The 24224-nt window shown below is 40.1% G+C and overlaps 1 protein-coding gene across 13 annotated transcripts in view; it reads right to left on the minus strand.

Moving 5' to 3' along the window:
* Positions 1 to 24224, minus strand: part of ZMYND11 (zinc finger MYND-type containing 11) — a 74186-nt gene that overhangs the window by 3223 nt on the left and 46739 nt on the right. For 10 of the 13 annotated variants that reach the window (XM_065921435.1, XM_065921434.1, XM_065921441.1 and 7 more), the window contains 10 exons: positions 10170 to 10247; positions 9624 to 9716; positions 7653 to 7740; positions 7113 to 7168; positions 5916 to 5993; positions 4968 to 5086; positions 2300 to 2507; positions 1854 to 1922; positions 838 to 1110; positions 338 to 523 (listed from right to left, as the gene is read on the minus strand). In XM_065921435.1, coding sequence (XP_065777507.1) covers positions 338 to 523; positions 838 to 1110; positions 1854 to 1922; positions 2300 to 2507; positions 4968 to 5086; positions 5916 to 5993; positions 7113 to 7168; positions 7653 to 7740; positions 9624 to 9716; positions 10170 to 10247 — 1248 coding nt within the window. The remainder of the gene's footprint in view (positions 1 to 337; positions 524 to 837; positions 1111 to 1853; positions 1923 to 2299; positions 2508 to 4967; positions 5087 to 5915; positions 5994 to 7112; positions 7169 to 7652; positions 7741 to 9623; positions 9717 to 10169; positions 10248 to 24224) is intronic. The other 3 variants (XM_065921442.1, XM_065921440.1, XM_065921438.1) reach the window with 1 other exon arrangement.

Consider the following 24224-nt stretch of genomic DNA (forward strand, 5'->3'; position numbering starts at 1 on the left):
TGATATTTACATTTACAATTTTATAAGTTAATATCACCTATCAGGGCCAGCCCACTTATCAAAATAAAATACCTGCATAGATGGAAAAGTTGTATAAATTATATATATTATGTCCCAAAGTATCATAATCTCAATGTAACAAAATAATTTTGAGCAAATACTGAGAAATGTGGGCTCTGGAGTTAAAATACAGTTTAAGTTAATTAAAGTTGACAGTTCCACATTAGACTCTATTTCAGGATTTTTACATATGCCATAAAGATCTTTCTGAATTTTCATCATACCTATGGTATTTTTTTTTTCATAAATCAGATTCTAAGAAAATAGTGGTATTTACCCACTGCTTCTTCTTGGTCTGAGAAATTAGTTGTTTGTGCTGTGTTGCTAGCTTCTTGATTTCCTCTACAAATTCTTCTTTACACTTCTCCTTTACTTGCTTACATTTTCTGTCCATCTCACCCTGCATATTGGCTACAGCTTTATTTACAGCTTGTCTTTTTTCTTCTTCCATTTCAGAACGCAGCTGAGATGAAAAAAAAGTTAACCCGCAGTATGTCAGCTCATAATTTACACAGACCATTAAGCAAAACCATAATACATAGTTTCTACTTAACTGATGTACCTCTCTTCCCTTTATTTCATTAAGGGCTATAAAATATTTAGGTGAGAAAAGTACCTGTTATTTAAAATATTATAAAAAGATGCCTTATTATATTCCTTGTTTTAAAGAGCTGCTACCTGGTTGATGCCTAAGCAACGTAAAACCATGACATGAAGACCATTCACCTAACCCACCCGTGTGTCTAAAGGCAGCACTGGCATTGAGGGCTGTGTTACCTTTTCTAGAGCTTCTCGTACAACTCTTTCAGTTTCTCGCTTGTGATCAGACTTCATTCGGTCTTTAAAGTCATTGAAAATTTTGGTGTACTTGTCATGGCACATGCTTTGACACACTCCATCACTGGTGGTCTGGGTGCTTCGATGCAGCATTCTTGGGGAAGAGGCACTTAACTTCTTGGTCTGAGTTGACACAGAAACTTTTTCGATTGGCTGAGGCATCGTGGGGATTTCCTGGCTGGAACTTACAGCTTCCGTTTCAGGCTCTGGTTCCTAAAGGATAAAGAAAGTGCCACAGAATTTATTAGTTCAAGCTCTATCTGAAGAAAAACAGAGGGATACAAACAGCCATACAACTGCTGTTTAAACAATCATGTAAGAAAATGGAAAATTCTTTTGTGTATTCAACCACAATTCAAAATTTAAAAAAAATTAAAACACATGCAATTTGTAGGTACAGTCATTCTACAGGAACTTCATTTACAATTCCATTAAATAATATTATGATGTTTCCTTTCAAAAGAAACTGAACAAAAAGTTTTAGATCGTTAGAATTTATCATTACTTCTTTGGATGAGATTCATAAACAAATACCCTAGACCACCCCTCACTGAGTATGTGGTAGTACTGTGCCCTGGTTTTAAAATATACCTGGATTATAGAATTGTAAAAGCCTGAACTTAGCCATAGTTTCTTTCAGTTTTCAAATGCTGGTCTCATTGATCTGCTGGATAAACGCTAAAAACTATTTATTAGTGTCATGAGAAAATATCAACGTTCCCAGACAATGCAGCAAAGCGCTGTCCCACTTAGCCAGATGTGGTCAGTGCTGCTTAACTGGATGCTCCCATGTGTTACTCTAGTGACAGGGCAGTCTGGGTCCAACTTGGTTGCTATCCTGGGACTGATGGCAGTCCTTTTTGCAAGTTACCTGTCAGAAGCACTGCCTGGATCACAACTGTGAAAGTATTTCCTGTTTCACTTGTCACCTGGACACTGCAAGGTGGGCAACTTACTTCTTTTTTGGGTTCCACACTTTGATTACGTCGTCCTTTCTTTGCTCTTGGTTCTTGAGTGACCTTTAGCTGTGGACATTATAAAAGTAACAGCACGTTATTCCTCACACCACAAAACACTTCTCTGCTGAGAAGACTAGCCATGGACCCACAGGGGAGAGGTGGGCACCTGCTGTGTCCCTCTGACATTAGCTCTTTCAAGACCATGTGGTTGGCACTCACTGAATGATTCCTCTGGGCCGAGGGCTTAAAAGCACTAATGTGCTGGTCGAGTCTGGATCAGGGTGATGGTGGCTTCTGTGAACTAGGACTGGTTCTGGTTTGTTTCTCAGAGCACTTGACAAATGTGTGAAAGGAAGAAGTCACAACCTGCTCATTCCATGTCAGTGCGTCCTGACACCTGCACCTTTGGAACACAACTGACAGGTTCTCACTGGTGCCCTTACCTGCTCATTGCTGGTGGAGGAGATGCTGGATTCTGCCTCCTCCTCCCCTCGGTCCTCATTCTTGGACTTCCAAAACCTCCCTTCGCGGAGGAAGCGCTGGTGCAGCTCCAGTTCGTCACAGGCCTTCTTCCAGCCCATACTGCGCTTAACATGCAGCCGGTGAACATTGACTGTGATGTCCTGTATGTTTTCAGAAGGAATCCAGGCCCTGTGAACAACATTGAAAAGGGATAGTTAGAAGTTTCCAAAACAGCAGAAACTGTGCATTGTAAAGCACAGTTTGTGGCTTGAATAAAAACTTTTACCAAGTAGAAAAAAGGTGAATTGACTTGTTTTTCACCGTCATCAAAGTAAAGTTCTCAGGGTGAGAATGACTCGTAAGCCTTTTTTAAAGTGTTCAATATCTCATTGTTTTGAATACTATAAATTATTCAAAATCTAGCTACTTGCATGTTAGAACTATAGAAAGTGAGAGTGAAAGTTGCTCAGTCATTTCTGACTCTTTGCAACTCCATGAACTATAGAGTCTGTAGAGTTCCCCAGGCCAGAATACTGGAGTGGGTAGCCTTTCCCTTCTCAGGGGATCTTCCCAACCCAGGGATCAAACCCAGGTCTCCTGCATAGCAGGTGGATTCTTTATCAGCTGAGCCACAAGGGAAGCCCAAGAATACTGGAGTGGGTAGATCTAAAACTACATCTGGTTCTATTGGGAAGAAAGCTAGAATAGAAACTGAAGAAAATTTTCCTGGGTACGAATCACCTACTGGCCTTAGTCTCCCACTAGAGTGCTGTGTCCACTCACCTGGGGCTGACCATGGGCCAGTGAAAGCACCACAGAGCGTACAGTCCTAGGGCTGTCCCTGCCTTGTCTGACGGCTGGCAGAGATGTTGCCCAGATGGGCTTAAGGTAAGTTATTAATTAACAGCTGGAACCCAGCGAGGGTCCTAATGGTTAGGTTTCCTAATAAATACACTAGCACTTCTACATGCATTGCCACTGCCCTGAACTGAGAAACAAGGAGGAACAATGCAGCATATACAGTTCAGGTGACTCTGGACATGAAGAGGGAGGGATGTCACCAGTGAGAGGATATTAGGTGGGATACAGCACTAGGAATAAACCAGGATTTACTGTTTCCAGTCTTACTATGGAGTTACAGAAACACTAGACCTAAAACTGTTCTGAAGGCATCAGAGAATCCTGGCATATATGCCTAAAGTTATAAACAGACTTCTAACTTGCTTGTATAAACTAAGCTATTTGCTTTAGAACTTAAAAGCACATTTTTAATATACAATAATCCATATGGTTACATGCTAATGACAGCTGAAATTGTTAAATTTGAACTTATTTATAAATATTACATTAACAGTGTCATCTGACATTGAGAAACCAAAGTAAACTACACTTGAGAAATAGTGCAAATACAAATTTGCTTGTGCAAGAGTTCCTTGCCATTAAATCCTGTATTCTTATTTACTCTTTCAGTCAGCAAACATTTACTGGGCAATCAAAAACTGTTAAAACACTTTTTAAAAGCAGTATGTTTTTGAGGGGGATTTCCATCATAAGCAGTGCTGACTACCTGGAATGAACTTGTGACCTAGGAGAGAATTTTATCCTGTTAAATTATGTATCTCTTGGATTTAATAAAAGTGAATGAATATTCTTAATGTGAGACTTTATTAAGTCTCAAAGCAATTCATACAACATATCTATTCTCTCAATCATCTCCATTACTATAAATAATCAGATTTCAAGTTTGAGACATGCAGTCTGATCTACACTAGAAAAGGCAAACAGAAAGCACCCCACAATTTAGAGTAAGTTTAATAAAAAGAGAGAAAATTGGATCTGGCTATACCTACACATCTGTCAATCTGAATTCAGAATTCTCTGAATATGTGCACAATAAGATGGGCCCACAATCTGACAGGAGGTACCCCTTCTTTCTTGTCTGTGCCATCCACCCTCCAACCACAGGCAGCACGAAGAGTCAGCACTGCAGACATGCATGCCCTGCAGACCTGCTCACCAGGACAAAGTATCACAACCTGCTCTGGGCTCAGGAGGCAGCAGCAGGCTCTGGTTTGAGCATATGGAGGGAACAGTCCATAATCACGTGTTTACCTTTTCCTTCCCCCACTAGGTGCAGAGATATGAGGAACTAGCTAAAGAATATTTACTGTATTTATTCATGGTGATCTCTGCATAACAATTCTTCATTTTTCTAAGCTAACTGTTACTTAATGAAATTCAAAACACTAAGTCAAAGTTCTTCCCTCATATCCATTCTTAGATCACAAGACCCACACTCTCCTACACTCCCGAGTTGATTATTTTTGTCTGTGACTCTGACAGAACCTTGAAAAGATGGTTGAAACTCCCAGAAGGACAATACAATTCTGTGAAATGGACCATCCTGAGAAGTTCTCTACTTAATTCCCACCATTGACACCTTCTGAGTTCACCCTTCTAAATTCTGCTATTGAAACTGTCCCATTTAAGTGCCCAGTCAAGTTATATGCTGATTTATTTTTTAATTTAAAATACACTTCACATTGTTCCTGATGGCAAAGCACCCAGAGCACCGGTAATTGCAGGCCTGGGTCCACCCCAGGGCTCCTAAAGGCCCAGGGGTGATGGTGGCTCGTGGGTCGTGATTACCTCTGGTGATGGTGACCGAAGAAGCGGACATCAACCTGATTGTCCTCTTTCTGCATGACTTTGGCCGGCCAGAATCCAAAACCTTTCATTTTAGCCCAAACCAGCTCATGATTAGGTATCTGGAAATAAAATGTTTTATCTTGTCATATTACTTGTAAAGTATTAAATACAAGTATATCATTAATACTGACCTACTTAGGTATAATATTTGCAATACTTCTTTTCTAAGTCCTAAACACACAGAATGTACCCCCACCCCAGGACTGATTGATTTTTGCCTCCAAGAAAAACACCAAAACATTAAAATTTCCATAAGCAATGTGGAGTGAAAAGAATCTCCTGACAGCCCATGGAACTCTGGAAGGAAACCAAGCCCCACGTGAGTAACAAAGGCAAACTGAACACTCTAACTTTGCTTCATGAAATATAGTCCAACCCTGGAAGCTTGTAAGAAATGGGAGATTTTCAGGTCCTCCTCCCAACCTACTAAGTCAGAGATGCAAATTTTAATGAGACCGTCAAGTGACTGAAGAGCACAGTAATGTCTCAGAAGTGGGAGCTTTCAGGCAGGCTCTTATGTCCTTGTGGAGGGGGAGAGGAGATACCTTTGGCACTAACATGCCATTCTAGGGGAAATCACACAGCTATATAGAAAGACTTAGATTTCTTGTAAGAGAATGAAAAATTTTTATTTGTTAAGGGATTCAATGTTTATTCCTGTTCTTAAAGTTCTCATTTTAAAGTCAGAAATGGATACTGATCCCAAGTTGTTTTTTCCGATACTTCAGTTTTTAATACTCATTAAAACCATAAAGAGCATGATATGAAGAGAAATATTTAGAAGGATTATAATCTTCAAGCAAATTGGAAATAAACTTCCTTAGAGCAGTACATCAGAGACACTGAAGAGGTTGAAAAAAAAAAAGAAAATGTCAAAATATCACATACACAAGGATAGCAGAACCAATTGTCAGGACGAGCATTTGATAAATAGAAGCAATTCTTACAAAGCTGTAGTTCATCCAACTGAAAAAGAAAAATAACTATTTAGCTTACATAAAATATATGCATGCACAAAACTATAGATAGATGCATGTAAATCAGCATTCTCTTTCATGTTTATAGCCTTCAATTTTGTTCTTTAAGCTTCAAATTTGAATTCTCCAATGCCACTTTCTTGCCTGAACCTCCCAAGAGGGCCCAGAGTACACTCGGAATAGAAGACAGATTCCTCAGGGCGCACTGCATCTGCTCTTGGCTCCCCAGCCTCACCGATACCTTCTAGTTCAACACACAGATGAAAGGCTATTTCCCCAGAAATGTCTTCTTGATATGCCCACAGAAAATACCCACTACCAATAAAAGCAGCCCTTACTCTGCCTCATTCTCCATTTCAGTCCTGTTTTCTTTCACAACATTTTTTGTAACTTCTGTAAAGAAACTGATTTGTCTCTCCTTTTCCTGAGTCTCCTTCCTCAGAACACAGCTGTATGAGCAGGAAGCCAGCATCCTGACGCCCACTTTATTCCTAACACAGCACACACTCAATAAACATGTTTAAAGAATGGAAGTCATATCAGAAATGGAATAAAGAAACAAAACTTTTTATATAAATTGAGACACTTTTGCAAAGATAATATGGTTATAGATGAATGTTTCAAATAAGAAAAGCCACCCAAAAAAATCTTGCCTAATTATATATTTCATATATTGTTAATTATGAATGCCGATGTTTGGTTGCTTTTTTGCCTGTGTAGTGTAGTAAGAACTCAAATTTGTATCTTTCATTCAAAGAGGGTAACACTTATTGAGTGCCTGCCCAGTGCAACACACTTACATGCAGTCATATTAACTAATTCACTTTAGGGTAGTTAAGGAAAACAATTTCCTTTTGTTCTAACTAGAAGTTAACTTAGTAACTAAGTCTAATTCCCAGAATTAGAGTCTCTGAGAACAGTTGTGCCAGAATTCCAGCCTCCCCCGGCCCCCGTCTCTCTGTTTGCATTGTATACCATGTATGTCAAACATGGAAGTACAATCACATTTAAAGAAATGGCAAAATTAAAATGTACATATCAGAATGGAATTCTAAAATAGGTTAATGTAGAAAACAGCAAGCATTCAGGTATTAGGTGTGGACAGTACCTCATGACAGGTGTCTTTATAGAGCATCCGTGCTATGTCAGCTTGCTCACTGTCTGCTGTAATTATAAAGACAGATATCTATTACCAGTAATCACAGGAATACCAAGAAACACAAGACTACCAAAATTAATATAACCATTTAAATTTTCTTTCAGTTTAACAAAAGTGGACATATACCACGGAAAAGAAAAACATGTATTTAAAATAAAATTCAGGCAGTAAGTGAAAAGTAAATAGGCGGCTTTAATTTTATATTCAACACAACTTAATACTCTCGGTATAGATTGGCCTCTTTCACTACTTTTGAATGAGGGGATATTGAAGGGAAAAAACAAATACTTGAGTTCTGCTTTTGCCCTGTCAATTCTATAAGCTATATGTAGTTATCTATATTACTAAATATTTTTAAGTTTAAACCCTAACATTATTACTTACTGATCGTTCAGGTATTGTTTTAGTGTAATGTTTTATAAAAGATATTTCTCAACATGCAATGTAAACATATGAATAAAAAAAACTACACAAAAAAAAGTATTGAACCTCCATAGAAAATGACTGTGTTGTGGAGAAGCAACTGAGCGTCAGCTTTGAACTCTTCGTAACTTCGGTATTTCCCTTCGTTCACTTTCTGCAGAGGGAAAAAAAACAAAATGGCCAACAGTTAATAGTGAAAACACTTGCCATCAATTTAACAGTGTTAGAGTGTAGGAAACAGCAAGATTTTCCAAGAATGGCATTACGACTGCGCCTGTGTCCATACTGACAGAATGTTCATAAAAGAAACCCACAACTCCATCTACAGTCAGGGTATTCCAGGACAGTGAAGTGCAGAAGGTCCCACATTCTCAGCCACGTTACTGCAGTGTGAACATCTCATCTGTAATAATGATAAAAGCTGTGGGTAAGTGCTATACATAATGAAAGCTTTGGTAGTGGGGTTCATGAGACCTAACTACACACCTACCATATAGGGAATATGCTATGCACAGGTCTGTACTAGAATTAACAGGGCTTCTTTGAAAAATAAGAATGACTTTCTCAGCAACTCTCTCGGGGCTCTGGTTTCGAGAACAGGCACTAATATGGAAAGTGAAAGTGAAAGTCGTTCAGTTGTGTCTGACTCTTTGTGACCCCTGTAGACTACAGAGCCCATGGAATTCTCCAGGCCAGAAAACTGAACTGGGTAGCCGTTCCCTTCGCCAGGGGATCTTCCCAACCCAGGAATCAAACCCAGGTCTCCTGCATTATAGGCAGATTCTTTACCATCTGAGCCACCAGAGAAGCCCAAACCATTTCTATAAGTCAGGAAAATAAAACTGAAAGAAGAAAGAGCTGTTAGTCTCTGTGACAGATTACCACAAAGAAGACAAGGCAATTCTGAATTAGAGCTAGGTGGCTAACATAGTTTTAAAATAAAGTCCGTGATGGTCCTCTGCGCATCAAGACAGTCGATGGCTTCTGTCTGGCATCGAGAGTCACAGGGCTCTTCCAAACTCCACCCTGAGCACCTCACGGTCTTTAGCTCAGGGGTGCAAGGTACCACCAGGCTGCCTGCCTGCACCCAGGTGGGGACACCCACACCCAGAAGTCCCTATGCATCATCACAGCTCGCATTTTGGTCTCCACCATAAACCTTTGGAAGCATAAAAACCAGGTCTTCCTCCTGTTCATTTCCTTCAGGGTGCTTCTGCTCATGGTCAGCACGTGCTAATAAGACACCATCAGTCCAGCTCCTGAGCTCCCTGGACTGAGGGGGGTCAGACTGCAGAACATGGGGGTGCCACAGGGGAGGGCAGGAGGGACGGCCGGGCTCTTCACTGTTCTCAAGATGTTACGCAGCATAGGGGTAAGAGGTAAAATTAAAATTGCTCATTTTTATGAACAACTTTCATTTGCCCCTTTCTTCCACTGAAATACTACACCTTCAGTTTTTCCAGCTATTAAGCAGATTAAGGAAAGAGCAGATGATTTAAAATTACTCCTATTATGGCCAACCATAAGAATTTAAAACTTCAAAATGACACATAGGTTCAGAATTGGTATTATCTGCAAATCTAACTGGAAACACGTCAAAATGTTCATTGCATTTGTAATTAAATATTAACAACCCATTAATAGCCCTCAGCTAAGTAGGTAAAATTACAGGAACTTCACTAGAGAGATTAAGTTTTCTAGTTAAAATCTGCCTTGTTCAAGTGCATGTCATTGTTCCCCAAGACCTGAGATCACGTCTGCACTCTCATCTTCCCTGGGGAGAAACTCCCAAGTGCTGCTGCAGAGCCCAGGAAGACACAGCTGCATGGTGATAGTATCTGGAATGTTACACTGATCAGGCTGTAATACATTTTCTTTAATCAACAAGTGTCAAGAATCTACAGGTTGCTTAAAACAAAGACTCTTAAGAGATGACCCCTGCTGAGCGCCAGCGGGTGCACACGCCCCTCACAAGGACAGCTGCTGAGGCAGGAGGGGGGCAGGTGCACAGCCAGGGCTGCGCTTGGCAAGCTTTACCTCCTGTATGGCAGGGACATCCACCGCCGAGTGCACCAGTCGCCGGTACATGGGGTGTTTGTTGTCCTTCCCCTTTTTATTAAGGTCAATAGCCTGAAAGGTCATGAGACATCAGTTTAAATGTGGCTAGAGAGAGGGGTAAAACATCAATTTCTAAACAACAAGTACTTGAGAACTTAATGAAAGATGTATATGCACTATAGTTTAATGTGGCATTCCTTAAAAGGGTTTGAGTAGAAAGAACAGTTATTTTGGAAAATTCAGTTTCATTTTAAAGACTTAAGTATCAATGAAAATGTTCTTTCTGATAAATGGAAGTTTAAAATGTAAATGTTTCTAACCTAATGCAGCTAAAGAAATTCCTGTGTTGAAAACAAAGACAAAACAAATCTAAGAGCATTTTATGGAACTATTCAGAGCACAAAAACACAAGACAGCAGTGGTTTCCACCCTTCATACTACACTACATGTATTTGCTAGTTGTCAGTGAGGAACTCTGAAAGAATACACATGCTTTAGGCGATTCTAAGAGCCCTCGGGACTCACCCTCTCCTTCATGCGGGAGACGATGAACCTGAGGTACGTGCTCATCTCCTGCTTGTTGGTGTTTTTCTTCTTGATGCTCTGTTGGAAACAGAGAAGGCCAAGATAAAAATCTGATCATTTGTAAGTCTATATTCTTGCTAAAGATTGCTCTATATATAAAAGATTATAGTATGCAAATATAGACTTTCTTAAACAATGTAATATTTCCAACACATCTTCAAAATTTGCATACCAACAGTAGCACTTAATGTAACAATATAAGAATCAGAAAATATACTATCCTTGACATAATACCTCAGAGAATTATGCATTTTTATTTTCTTGATGTTTTAAATTTTCAGTTTTCAGATGACAAAAAATAATGACAATAACAGTAAAATAACAATAATGATGATGTAATGTAGAATCACTTATTTTATTAAAAAAAAATCAATGGCTGAAATCCTTTAAGGGATATTTTAAAATAACAACGTTGAACAGTGAATTTCAATTATTAATGTTATTCTCTATTTAAAAGGTTATTAAAAGTCTGTCACTTAGGAACTACGTACACTGCAGCACACACATCTACATATCTACTTTGAAATGTTCTGGGTCTTTTCAGTAATAACTTCAATTTCCATTAGTCTTGCCTAAAAGCTAATTAGGTTTCTTAATTTCTCTCAGAAAACTTAATTTCACATGAATTAAAGAAGGAGTTTACCTTCAATGTCACTTCTAGATAGCTAGGAAACAAGGACCAATGTTCTCAACTTCTTAGTTGAGGCTAAGACAACCACGAGAGACACTGGACCATAAGTCAGACCGCCTGCAGAGGACAGAGCAGTCTGGCCCACTATTGAATAAACACTGTTACTTTTTCAGGCTGCTGTATTATGAGTTTCTACCCAGTGACATTATTACTTACTCCCCTAAGAACTTTACACATAGGAAGTCATCTCAATAATGCTAAATACATTGGAAGGAGCAAAGTTTTCTCGTGTAAATGACAAACCTTTGCTATGGCTTAACCAAGTGGTTATACATTCACAGCACGAAAGCATCTGAGTCAAAAGTGGGAAACAGTCCCCTGAGCTGAGATGCAGTTTCGCACACTCCGTGTCTGGCGCCATCGCTGCCCCCTCCCCAGACGCTCTGGGGGGTGGCTGGTGCTCTCTCTGCTCAGCTTTACTCCAAGGCCGTCTTTACTCTTTACCGTCTACAGACTGCAGAACACATTTCTCACCCTGGCCACACTCCAGATACACTGGTGGGCTCCCACCCTGAGCATCTGAACTGGAATTTCCAGGCAAAGGTCTCCACCATTTGTTCATTCATTTACTGTTAACTCCTCAGGTGGTTGTGACATCAAAGTGAAAGTCTCTCAGTCATGTCCGACTCTTTGTGACCCCATGGACTATACAGTCCATGGAATTCTCCAGGCCAGAATACTGGAGTGGGTAGCCCTCCCTTCTCCAGGGGATCTTCCCAACCCAGGGTTCAAATCCAGGTCTCCCATGTTGAAGGAGAATTCTTTACCAGCTGAGCCACCAGGGAAGCCGGGTTGTGACTTGAGGCCAAGACCATGTGCCAATGGTGTACATGTGGAGTTTAAAATGCAATGATATTTCCTGAACCCCAGGTTGTATAATCTTTGGAAAAAGGGACTTTAAAGTGTGAATTTACAAGCTACATCAAACAAAATTCCCACATGGGGAGAGGGGAGGAGAGGGCGAGATGTACGGAGATAGTAACACAGAAACTTACATTACCATATGTAAAATAGATAGCCAATGGGAATTTGCTATATATTTCAGGAAACCAAAAACAGGGGCTTTGTATCAACCTGGAAGGGTGGGATGGGGCAGGAGATGGGAGGGGGGCTCAAGAGGGAGGGGATATATGTACACCTATGGCTGATTCATATTGAGGTTTGACAGAAAACAACAAAATTCTGTAAAGCAATTATCCTTCAATTAAAAAATAAATAGATAAATAAATAAATCCCGTGTAATCCCCAAGCACACGAACACATGAGAACTTTTAGTTGCTCCCTCCGGTGAGCAAGAGCAAAACAACAAATCTGAACCCGTCAGCTGTTAACACTGCTGTGGAAACACTCTTGCTGACACGGCCATCCCTCCATGCACTGCTTTCTCTATTAAACAACTCTCTGGTCTGTTGGATACAGGGAAGAAATGTTAAGAAGGCCAAGAAGCCTTTTTCCTTACCTCTTGGGAAACCTATATTCCCTTAGAAAAAGAGGAGAATAAGAACAAATGCTTCCAGGGAGTTCCCTAGTAGCCTCATGGTTAGGATTCCAGGCTTTCACTGCCATGGCCCGGGTTCCATCCCTGGCTGGGGAACAGATCTTGCACGCCAGACAAACCCAATGCTTCCAACTACATGCTCTGTCCTGCCCACTCTGAAGTATTTCAGGGGCACTAACACTGCTGATCCCAAACATCACCATGATCATTAAATCACACATCTGTGTAAGTTCAGGTGTGACAGCAACCTACATTAGATTAGAAGTCCTGTCATACTCATACTACTAGTGGGGTCAGTGTTCTTTTAATAGGTAACACAATATTCATGGGAAACACAGAACCAGCATTGTATGCAGTGCTGAAATACTACTAAATGCTCACTAACATGTGCCAGACCGAGCAGGGTCAGAAGAGTCTCCACTCATGGTCTCCCACTGCATAGCTCGAGCTCAACCAGGCAAGGAGTGCCCCTGAGGCCGACACACACCAGTGCGGGCAGTCTGCATCACTGGAGAGACCGCCAGGGAAGGGGTGCTCACTGTAGCCCCCACAACCGGGCTGCTGGGTCTCCAGGGTGGCTGTGTGCTCCACACGTTCACAGGAATGCATTTCCCTCCTCTCTGCACTTTCAACATCAACCAATGAAGCCGTTCACTGTGAGTCAGAACCCAACCCCTTTTGATTTAGTGCCTCAGAAAATAAAGCAATTCAGTGTTTCTCTATGGGTGAGATTTACACAGTGCTAGAACCAGAGTGCCTCTACAGGCATACCTCGTTATATTGCACTTTGCAGATACTGTGCATTTTAAAAACTGAAGGTTGTGGCAACCCTGTGCTGAGCAAGTCTGTGAGGGCCCTTTTTCCAACAGCATTTGCTCACTTTGTCACTGAAGGCTTAGATGATGGTTAGCAGTTTTTTGCAATAAAGTACTTTTTAATTAAGGTAGTTACCTCTTCTGACATAATGCTACTGCATATTAACAGACTACAGTGCAATGTAAACACAGCTTTTATATCCATTGGGAAACCAACAAATGTGTGCAGCTCACTTGATTGTGATATTCGCTCCACTGTTGTGGTCTGGAACCAAACCTGCAGTATCTCCGAGGTATGCCTGTATACGGACTTCCCCGTAAAGAACCCACCTGCCAATGCAGGAGATGTGGGTTCAATCCCTGGGTCGGACAGATCCCCTGGAGGAGGAAATGGCAACCCAATCCACTATTCTTGCCTGGAGAATCTCACGGACAGAGGCGCATTGGGGGGGGGGGGGGGGGGGGGGGGGCGGCGGCTATAGTCCGGGGGTCGCAAGAGTCAGATACGACCTAGCAACTAAACCACAACCACATGTCTGTACATCCTTACCAGCTTGCTCTTCCTCTGAAACAAAATTCTGAAATTTTCAAACAGTAGGGAAAACCCTATTTCACTTGGTTTAAGTTTAGGTAACTGTGCATTATATTGTTCGTGTAATTCCGTTGCTTAAATAAAAGTCTGTTTTCAGTTACTATTTCCTTTCCATAGAGAATCTACAAAATTGATGGATATTACATGCTCTCAGAACGCTTTTACTTTGGTTTCACCTGTTTAAACATTTTCAGATTAACTGCTAATTAGGATAACCAAGTGCAGCAACATTTTTTTTAGGGAAGACTCCAAATGTACAGAATTCAGGTCGAGGGCCTTAATTTTACAAAACTAAATGATAATTTAGAGGACAAAAATCTAATATTTGTATCATGCTTAAATTTGCTTAGGGTAAGGTGCTAGAGTGTCTCTCCTCTCCAGTGTGCAATCAAAGTGGTGGCACACGCTTGCAAGAGTGACTATTCCAGCAAAAAAATGAAACATGACCCATGTCCACCCTTCAAAGCTCCAAATCTGGCAAAATATTACCACCTCAGAAAGTCTGTTCCTGTTTTATAAAGTGCCGCCTAGATTCAGGCATCCCACTTGAGTGCTCATCACCTCTGGCTGTGCATTAGAACTGCCTGGGAAAGCCTTGAAAAATGGCCTGCATCCATTTATACAAAGTTCTGGGACAAGCTTGACTTAGATCTGATGTAAACTAATGAGAGTGATGTCCGTCTGGTCTGGGTGGCACTCAGTGGTAAGTCGGTGGGACTTGGGTCCAGAGCTCTGTGTTTGTCTATTTCTCAAGTGACACATGCAAGACTTGTGCAAATCACTGTGCTGTAAATTTTACCCCCAAGGGAAAAAGCGCTACCCAGAGCTGTTGTAACTGGTTTTTACTGTTGTAACTGGTTTACAGGGAGCCTGGGCACCGGCAGTCCCCACACCACAGGTGCCTCTCACAGGTGGTCCTGACTGAGCGCCACTGCGAGCACCAAGTGAGAGGCCACTCCGCACACAAGCACGGGCAGCGGCCTGCCCGACCTCTGCCGCTACAACGCGCAGAGTCAAGAGGCAGGGCCGCCAAGCTGGCTTCTCGAGTGACACCGGATCTAGAGTCTGTCTACTTGCTCACAACAGCAAAAAGGCATCTTTCTGACATTTTAACTATTTCTTGGTTCTTCTCACTTTACATATTGGAAGCTTCACTGACTCTTGCGTATAGGAGTCAACAAAAGAAGTTTCATATCAAAGGAGGATCATTTTGCTGGAAGTCTCTATGTTAACTCATTTAATGTTTTACTTGCTGCCCAATACATTTTTTCTGGTGACAAATACGGGATTCCACTGAAGATGCAGGGCAAGAACTCAAATGCATATGAACACTCTGACTGACTGTTTGGTAGGTGAAGAGCTGTTAGGACCTCATGCTGCTCCTGGTGTATTCAGGAGCTAGGGGCCCACTTCCCACACATGTCGTTGAGGAGCTTACTCCGAGAAGGCAGGCAAATAGAAGACCAGAATATGTGCACAGCCTCTTACAACAATCTGTAGGGACAGAACATTTCTCATGTTTTCACATTTGCTAAATTCTTTGGCTTGCTTTGTAACACTTTCTGGTTATAATTTAAAGATTTGGTATTTCACAAAAGACATCAACAGTGCACACAGTTCTGTCCAGGGCTGCACCCTAAGACTTCTGAGGAATTCTTAGGTAACGTGTTGTGAGCCGCCTTCCATGACATTCACAGCAGAGTCAGTGCCTGTTGGCCAAACCAGAACATTGATATGCCTTGAGAAAAAGCCACTATAATGGAAATTAAAGGAGTAGCTTCTAGGGTAAACACAGTCCTGTCTGTAACACAACTAAGCAGACAGCTCTTGACAAAAGGGGAGAAAAACAAAAAATAATGCTGCATGAAACCTGCAGATTATCTCAGATCCGATTTTTTTCTGAGGTTTTGAAGAACCACACCTATCCTCCACCAGCAGACCTCAGGACTCTTCATAAAGGGGCAGCTCAGGATCCATCAGCGTGAACAGTCCAGGAAGTTTTGATAACTGCTCTTACCACCCGACTTTGGTCAATATCTACAGATAATAAAGAGTGGAACTTTTTATTACATGCCCAAAGCTGCTGCAGCCATAATGAGACAACAGCAACCTATGGCTGAAGCTGTCACAGAGAGGGCAACACACCCACTAACCTAAGATGGGCGTAGGTGCATACCATTTCCCTGAGTGGCTGCTTCCCTAGAAGGGAAAAATAACAGAAAATCTTGAGTATCTTCTTGACTTAAGAATTCTTAAGCCAGTTACAATAACTGCTGGATTATAGCAAATCAGATGTGTCAGGTATATATCACAGACAAAAACACAAGTGGAATAATTCAGCCAAACTCAGTGACTTACAGTGTTTTTGGCTGGAAGAAGGCAGGAAAAAGTATCAAAAGTTTTGGTCCTATCACAGCTGATTCTCGATAACAATGCCCAAGCACCATTATTTGAAGGAACATTTAGGACTGAATTTAGGTCTGGAGTTTTCAGTGGGCCCTAGAAATACAATACTTCAGGAGCAGAAACCTACTTTAGCAGAGAATTACCTCCTGTGAATACCACTTCTGTATACAAAGTATGAGAGAGAGAGAGAGAGAAGTGTAAAACCAGAAATCCACGCATCTTCTTCTTAGATACACATTGGTGCTGTGCACCTCACCAAACCCAAGCTTCCAAGTCTGTTACTAACAAGGGCTTCCCAAGATCCAGAATGTTCTTCCCATAGCAGGCTGGACCAGAGGCAGAAAAATTTCTGTCAGGGCCTCACAGTGACTATTTTAGGCTTTGCGGACATTCAGTTGGTGGCTGTCTTGACCACTCAGCCCTGTCACTGTGGTGAGAAAACAGCTATAAATAATGTATGCCTTCCATGAGCAGGACTGTGTTCCAATAAAGCATGTGGATACTGAAATTTTCATTTCTTAAAATCTTCATAAGTCACAAAATATTATTTCTTTGAATTTTTCCCCCACCATTTAAAAGTATAAAACCCACTGGTATGAGCAGTACAAAACAGATAGTGGGCTTGATGTGCCCATGGATCATGGTCTGCCAACCTCTTGTACGCTTTGTGACAGCAGGCCCATGATGGTCTAGTTCAGCATTCTTTTGCTCATTCAGGGTCTTGTACAGTATCCGTCACATAGTAAATACTCAAAATAAATACTAGCTGAAATGAACTAACGGCCATCATTACTGACCAACCTCACTGCCTACGAGAGAAAAATTTCACGTAATTGAATTCAACAAGATATCCTTCCAAAACATGAAATTCTTACTAACACACAAGCAGTATTAGCACATCCTGACCACTATAAACCAATGTGTTAACTTGTGCTGTGCTCACCGTTTCACTGTCACCTGAATACAGCTCAGGGCCCCTAACAACCAGAGGCTCGCCTGACGTGAGGTACCTGTGGGCAGGCTGACTCCTGTGCCTCCATTCAGGACATGTCCTAACAAGCATGTCCAGGGACTCTGCTACCACAGTCTCTGGAGCTCACTGGAGAAACACTACTCTGCATGTAAATTACCTCCAGTGTTTGAGGAATTAAGATGTTCCAAGCTCTCCTCTATAACCATCCGTAATAAATGAATCACAATGGCTTTTAACCGCACATAAATTGCCCCTACAGTATTCTCTGTAACCACCTGTAATGCTGGAATATAAAAGAATCAAAGAACTTATAAGAAATCCACTATTTCAGACTAACAGTAGAGCTGGTCTGGTGGGAGTGGCCCCAAGCCCTGCCATTTCTTCTCTGTACCACTGTGCCCAGCAGCCCAGCAGACACAATCACTTTCTGGGACAGTTTTCTAAAAACACACCTAAGTTCAGTTTTGTTCACCTCCAGCACCAACACACAGAAACTAACTCTCTTCTATAAGGACAGAAGAGTGGAACCCACACCCACCACCGGCACCAGGACGAGGACCTGGCTAAGCACCTGCGCATTCAGAGTGCATGATCCCCTACAGCTCCCTCCTATGTCTCCACGGCCAGGCCAGCAACAATCATTGCACTTGAGTTTCTGGCCATAGTTTTTTGTGTTTTTCTTTTTTAAACTTAAGTTAAAGGAACTTACATTAGGTTTAAAAACCTCCCCTCGGCTGTCACCAATCTGCCTTCTTGTTCACAGGTAAAAGTTGAATGTGGAGGATCATTTAAACCACAAAGACGGTCTTGAGGTGGATTCTCGGAGTGTGCCGACAAACATGACTCTGCTCTCAGGTACTCTGCTTCGTGAGAAGTTGTTCCCACAGAATCACTGATGCACAGGTTTCCAGACTTGTTCACAAAGATTTACAGAACAGCACTGAATGCTACCTCAGTTGTGTCTATATTTATTAATTTTTACAAAGTCGGCTCTTTGCTCTCTGATTGAGGTTGGGAGGTTTTGGCTAGACTCACATGATATAATCAGCTTTGCATCACCCAGTTTAGGGTGATTTACCAGCTATTAAAGTACAGTCTCAAATTAATTCTACAAGCCATACAACTGACTGTACTGTGAACATGTGGTATTCCAATATACACTACATCCACACAAAAATGGCGAGAACACTAGATCTACCGAGACAGCTGCTATGTTATTTCTACTGTGTCTGGAGTTTCATCATTCAGGATTAAGTGTACTTTTGGGGGTAACTTTCAGCTCTTCTGCACTACGTTACAGGGATTTAGGAAGACGAAAGGGACATTCAGGAAAAGTTTACAGAACACAGGCTGTGTCTACTTGTTCCTTCCCTCCTCTGTCAACACTAGTCTATAAAGAAAGAACAAGATTTAACGGCACAGGGAGGATGGATTCCTCAGTGTAGTAAGCCTCTCCTGCCTCTTCTGAGAACAACTCACACAACTTTGTTTCGGAATCACAAAATGCCTATCACACAGTCTCTGCTCAATGAAGCTGACAACCAGCCAACAATACTACTATCTGCCCACCCCTTACTCCTTCCCCTCCTGCTTCAACACTGCAGAGACAATAAAAGGAAATTGTGTGCACTTTGTACATATTTTCAGTACATCAATGCTGCAAACACTAAACAAGCCTTCTATTTATCTAGATTAAGTTGCAACCATCTTGGTGTAGGAACCAGCCCAAGCAATTACCTCTTTAGTCCCTTATAGCTAAAAATAAAAGATAAAATTCAACTAAGGTTCTAAAAAAGCCACTAATATGATACATCACCAAGACAAAATGCACCCCAAACATTTCACACTCACATCCCAACCCTTTCTGACTATGTAACTTGTTAATTTAGCATGACAAGGCAATGTGGGAAGTACATGGGTTTCTCCTTTCTTGCTTGGTCCAGGTAGTTTCATAAAGAGATTATACAACAATACATGAGGATTTTATAATTTTATATCCTAGATCCAATTTTTAAATTCCTTTACTTTTTCCTCTAGTAAGCCTAGACTGAATAGCAAAACTGCCTTATAAAGTAATTGATTCAGACACAGACTTTTTTAAAAATTAATTGTCTACTTTTGTGAGTATAGAAATACAATCTAATTGTCTTCAAAAAATGTGAAAAAAAAAACTGATTAATGTTCATTTGTAACTTTCAATACTATGATGGTCTACAACATAAATTTTTTTTTTAAAATGTTTTTCCTATTTTATCTAACCATGAAATCTCCACTCCAGAATTGATAATATGTATCTTAAAGGTAAAGGTACTTACTTTCAGGGTGAAAATATTAATAAATTTCCCACATTAAGAAAGGAAAACTAATCAGAAAGCAAGAACAGTTAACAGTTTTGTAGTAGATACATAAAGCATATGTTTCAAAATATTTTCTTTTATCATTCTGTCCTGTTTCATTTTGATTTCATTAAATGAGAATTCTCCTTAATTTTGAGATTTAAAAAACTATACTGCTTACATACCCAAAAGAATGAAAAATTAACTCAGAAGTAAAGTTTTATCTCCAGTTTCAAGAAACCGCTTTCATCATGAGTCTCAGTGCAAATGACTCAAATATAACTTACCCAGAGCTAAGTTAACATTGACCAGTCAGTATGTACCCATGGTGATGTCCTAACAGCGACTTACTCCTGGTTTAGTTTTAGTAAACCAGTTAAATCCCTTCATTTTCAGTAGGTGTCTAGTGAGTATACTATACCTCATGTGAAAAAAATATACAGTACCTGGGGCTTAACATCAACTTTAAGTTAACTTTAAATGCTCTCTGTAGACTTCTTTCTGTATATCTATTAAGTTTCCTGTAAAACAGACATATTCTTTCTCAAATTTAAAGAGAAGCTGCAGCAGTAGGTAGACTGCAGGGATCATTTCTACTAGTCCCTCCCTTCTTTGCATCTTCTTAGATGTGGAGGAGTCAGGGATCAGAAAACCAGGAGCTGCAAACCTGGGACAGCTTCTCAGATTAGATGTAGAACCAAAGTATTCTTAAATAAGTAAAATTTTCCCATATGCATTCATTTTCTTCTCTACATTTTCTAGTGTTTCTGTATTTTGTTAGCAGGCTAAGTTAATTCTCCATACTCTTTGTATATTAACACAAATCTTAAAATTTGTGACCTTAAACAGGGGAAAATACCATGTGAAACATTTGTAGGCAGATGAATATTTTATAAAAGTTTTTAAAGATATACTGGAATAATATATCCCTTATCCAACTCCCTGAATGACGCTTTTTCTTTTGTGACTTAGGTTGATCTTTCCATAGATATGTCACAATAAGTGTGTCATAAAAGGGATGAAAAGTGAACCAAAGATATTAAGGGTATAAACAGTAATACAATATTTTTATGCTATAATGAGACAATTAAAAAGGCCTAAGATATGGGTAAGGGATTAAGAGGTACAAACTATAATGCATAAAGTAAACAAGCTACAAGGGTATATAGTACAACACAGGAAATATAGCCAATGTTTATAATAACTAAATGATATATAACCTCTAGAAATTATGCATCACTATTTTGCACACTTAAAATCTACAATACTGTCCATTGACTATACCTCAATAATAAAAGATATCCCAACTTAAAAAAAAACTTTGGATGAATTTCGCTGGAGCAGCATAGAGGACCAAACATGGAAAAGGGAGAGAGATGCTCACCGCAGCCCACCCCTCTAGTAGGGAGACGAGATGCTCACCATGGCCACCCTCTCTGGTGCTTCCCACGTGCTCACAGTTCAGAGCTCTACACTCTGCTCCATAGTGACAGATTTTAGTCCAAACATAAATTTTCATTTATTTGAATTAGAAAGGAGAAGTACCATGAATCTGCAACTCCCCAAAGTTATAAAGAAATTCATTTATATAAGGAACACTAACATATTAAAAGAGGATGTAGGAAACAGGGGCCTATCTTCAAAATACTATTATATCAGGATCATTAACCTGGAAAGTGCCAACTATTTTGCTGTTCTTTTCCCCTGCATTTCGTATTCTGATCTTTAGGAACAACCAGCCTCAGAGCAAACACAGCACTATCAACTAGTACAGCCATCCGTCTGTGTGCTGCACACCATGGAACACACACTGTAACTCGCACAGCATGATGCAGGGCTTGCCCATGACCTGCTACGGAGCGGAGGGCAGCAAGGCAGAAGCTGCTCTACATCCTTCCTCTAGAACTCTTTCAAGGCAGAATTGCATCATCACGGGGAGAAAAAATGCCAGGCCATTCATGTCTCTCTTGCAGTAGTTACTACAGGCATTTAGATTTGCATTTATAACACTGCATTGCCTAGTACAGTAAGTAGCCATAAGTCACACTGCCAAACTGAACACCAGTGCCTGGGTCTCCATACCACATTCAAGCACTCAATAGACATGTCAGTGGCTCCTACTGGACAGCACAGGGAGAACATTCCATACCCACAGAAAGATCTACCAGTAACTATGATCTAAAAAGCTACATGGTGCCAATCTAGGGGAGTGGTTTTAGGGTTTCCTGTAAGATGTCGTCTCGCCATGTATTAAAAATCCCAAGGAGATATCATTCAAAAAGTATGATGTTTACCAGTAGGGCTGGACACCAGCAAATGTGCAGTGCATGTGCACACACACAAAACACACAAATGTGTATACACGTGCACACACAACTCAGACATTCACACACACAGGCACGTTCACCCGCAGACATGTACTGCATACATGTATGCTTACAGGCACACACACACAGGCCTGCCTTCTGCAACTACAGCATTGAGGCGCAAATGGCTATAACTTTGAAGCTGTGCAAATGAGAATGAAGGGACATTAAAGTGAGATATCCCTCTGGAGCCTGTCAAATTGGTAGCAAAAAGCTGGAAAATATTTTCAGTGTTGGTATAAATGGGTTTGATCTTCTGACAAACAACTTGGTAATTTTTATCACAAAAAGAAATGCGCCTATCTTAAAAAATTCTGTTTCATCGAATTTAACTTGTAAAGGCAATCAAACAGACCTGCATAGACATATATAACTTAATTCATTTTTTAGAAAAGTAAAATTGACTACATTTTGTTTTAAAGATACAACCTTTAGGCAAATAAAATTTTTAAGTCAATTTTCATTTAAAAGTTAATGATTTCTCTTTTTTCCTGAAAATAATAAAGTTCAATATTATTTGAAATTCAAATACATCTAACAAAATATAAACTTCACTTTCATACAGAAATAATGATGAGAAGAGTATTCTTCCAGATGGAATGGGCCATGACTTTGGAACGGAGGTGCTGGAGTCCCCACCATCCCTCTGCCCCAGACAGGTGAGTTTCAATCAGTGTTGCTGGTCAGACAGCACACGAGACAGTGCGACAGACAGCACATGGACACAATGTATGTGCATCAGTGGAAACCTTTCACATCACAGAAAAAAGGTGTCTGGGTCATTGCTGAGTAGAAGCAAGCCAGTTGCCATCAGCAGTGTACCTAGTCCATGGGTCTACCCAGTTACACAGATGGAGTGTGCACACACATGGGTCTGTGAGCACTTCCACACAGATAAGAGTGTGCACACACATACAGGTATGTGAGCACTCACACAGATGGAGTGTGCACACACACAGCTAGGTCTGTGAGCACTTTTACATACAAAGAGTGTGCATACATACACAGGTCTGTGAGCACACTCACCTGTGCTGTGGTAGCATTGCTGTGATTGTTTTTCTTCTTTATCTTCCTATAACTTTGAATTTTTTTAAACTTTTTAGAAAGGAATTTAAAATTCTTTTTTCCAATTAATAGGAATTCTTGATATCAAGAGTGTGAAACTGGATATAACCTGAATTTTTTCAGAGCAAAATGCTAACCTGATATTCAAAGCTACATTACAGTAACAATCTATTGTATTTGTAAAGTAATAGTATAACCGTTGTTTAGAAAGGCAGATATTTCAAAGAAATATCCTCAGGGTTCTGAGATTCTTGAGATTATTATGAAATTGAAAAAACTATTTTAAACTGAGAAAAATACCCATCACTGCCTTCTTAAAATATTTTGGAATTTGTCAGACATATGAGATAAAGTTGTTCAACAAGCTGAAGTGAATCTGCTAACATAGCTGACAGCTGGGTAAGAAATAACCTATTCAATGCTGTGTCAGAGGTTACATAAAACAAAAGTCTTCTGACCAGTATAAAGTATTAGAAATATTTTTATCTTCAAATTTAGATAGCAGTGATTGGCTTCCATTTACTACTTTTACCTGTTCTGAAATTTGGCCCGTATTTTATCTTAAAAATTCCTCATTTGTAAATCTAATTACTATATATTCTTTCTAGACATTAATTAAAAATGAAAATAGAGATCATTAGGCTGACATGGAACCATAATTTTTAAGTTTCAGTCTATAGCCTTAGTTCTTTTAGTTCAAGAATATTTAAATCTGGTCTGTCACTCTCAAGTTAATTATTAAAAAACAGCTTTACTTGAAGTCTTGACACATTGTTTAAACAAATATATCAACCCAATACCATCAAAAAAGACATTTAAAATTGTGTTAGAATCTCGTTTATTATTATCCCTTTTTTCAGGAAAGAAACTGTTAGTACTTCTCTTTTTCCTGAACATAACAATTTAAAAAATAGAACAGATCTAACATAGAAATAACTATTTCTTTGGAATTTTTAAAGCTCAAGCTAAACTCACCAACCCCAACCCAAACACAGGCTTTTTGAGTATAAGGAAAGAGCCCCTCGGTCTGTGAAAGGAATCTGAATTCCAGTGTTTTACTGACTCATAGCATCATTTCAGTAAGCATAATTACACCACAATGTGAGAATATCTAGGTTGATAAAGACGAAAAGAAACCCAAAGGGAAGAACACAAAGGCAGGATGGGATTGGCTAAATTCCCCTTCAGCTACCGTGTTTCTGTGAGCCAGCAACCCACTGAAGTTTAAAGTTTTTCATCTTATCAGTAAACAG

Source organism: Muntiacus reevesi, chromosome 2 (assembly GCF_963930625.1).
Source record: "Muntiacus reevesi chromosome 2, mMunRee1.1, whole genome shotgun sequence".
Classification (NCBI taxonomy): domain Eukaryota; kingdom Metazoa; phylum Chordata; class Mammalia; order Artiodactyla; family Cervidae; genus Muntiacus; species Muntiacus reevesi.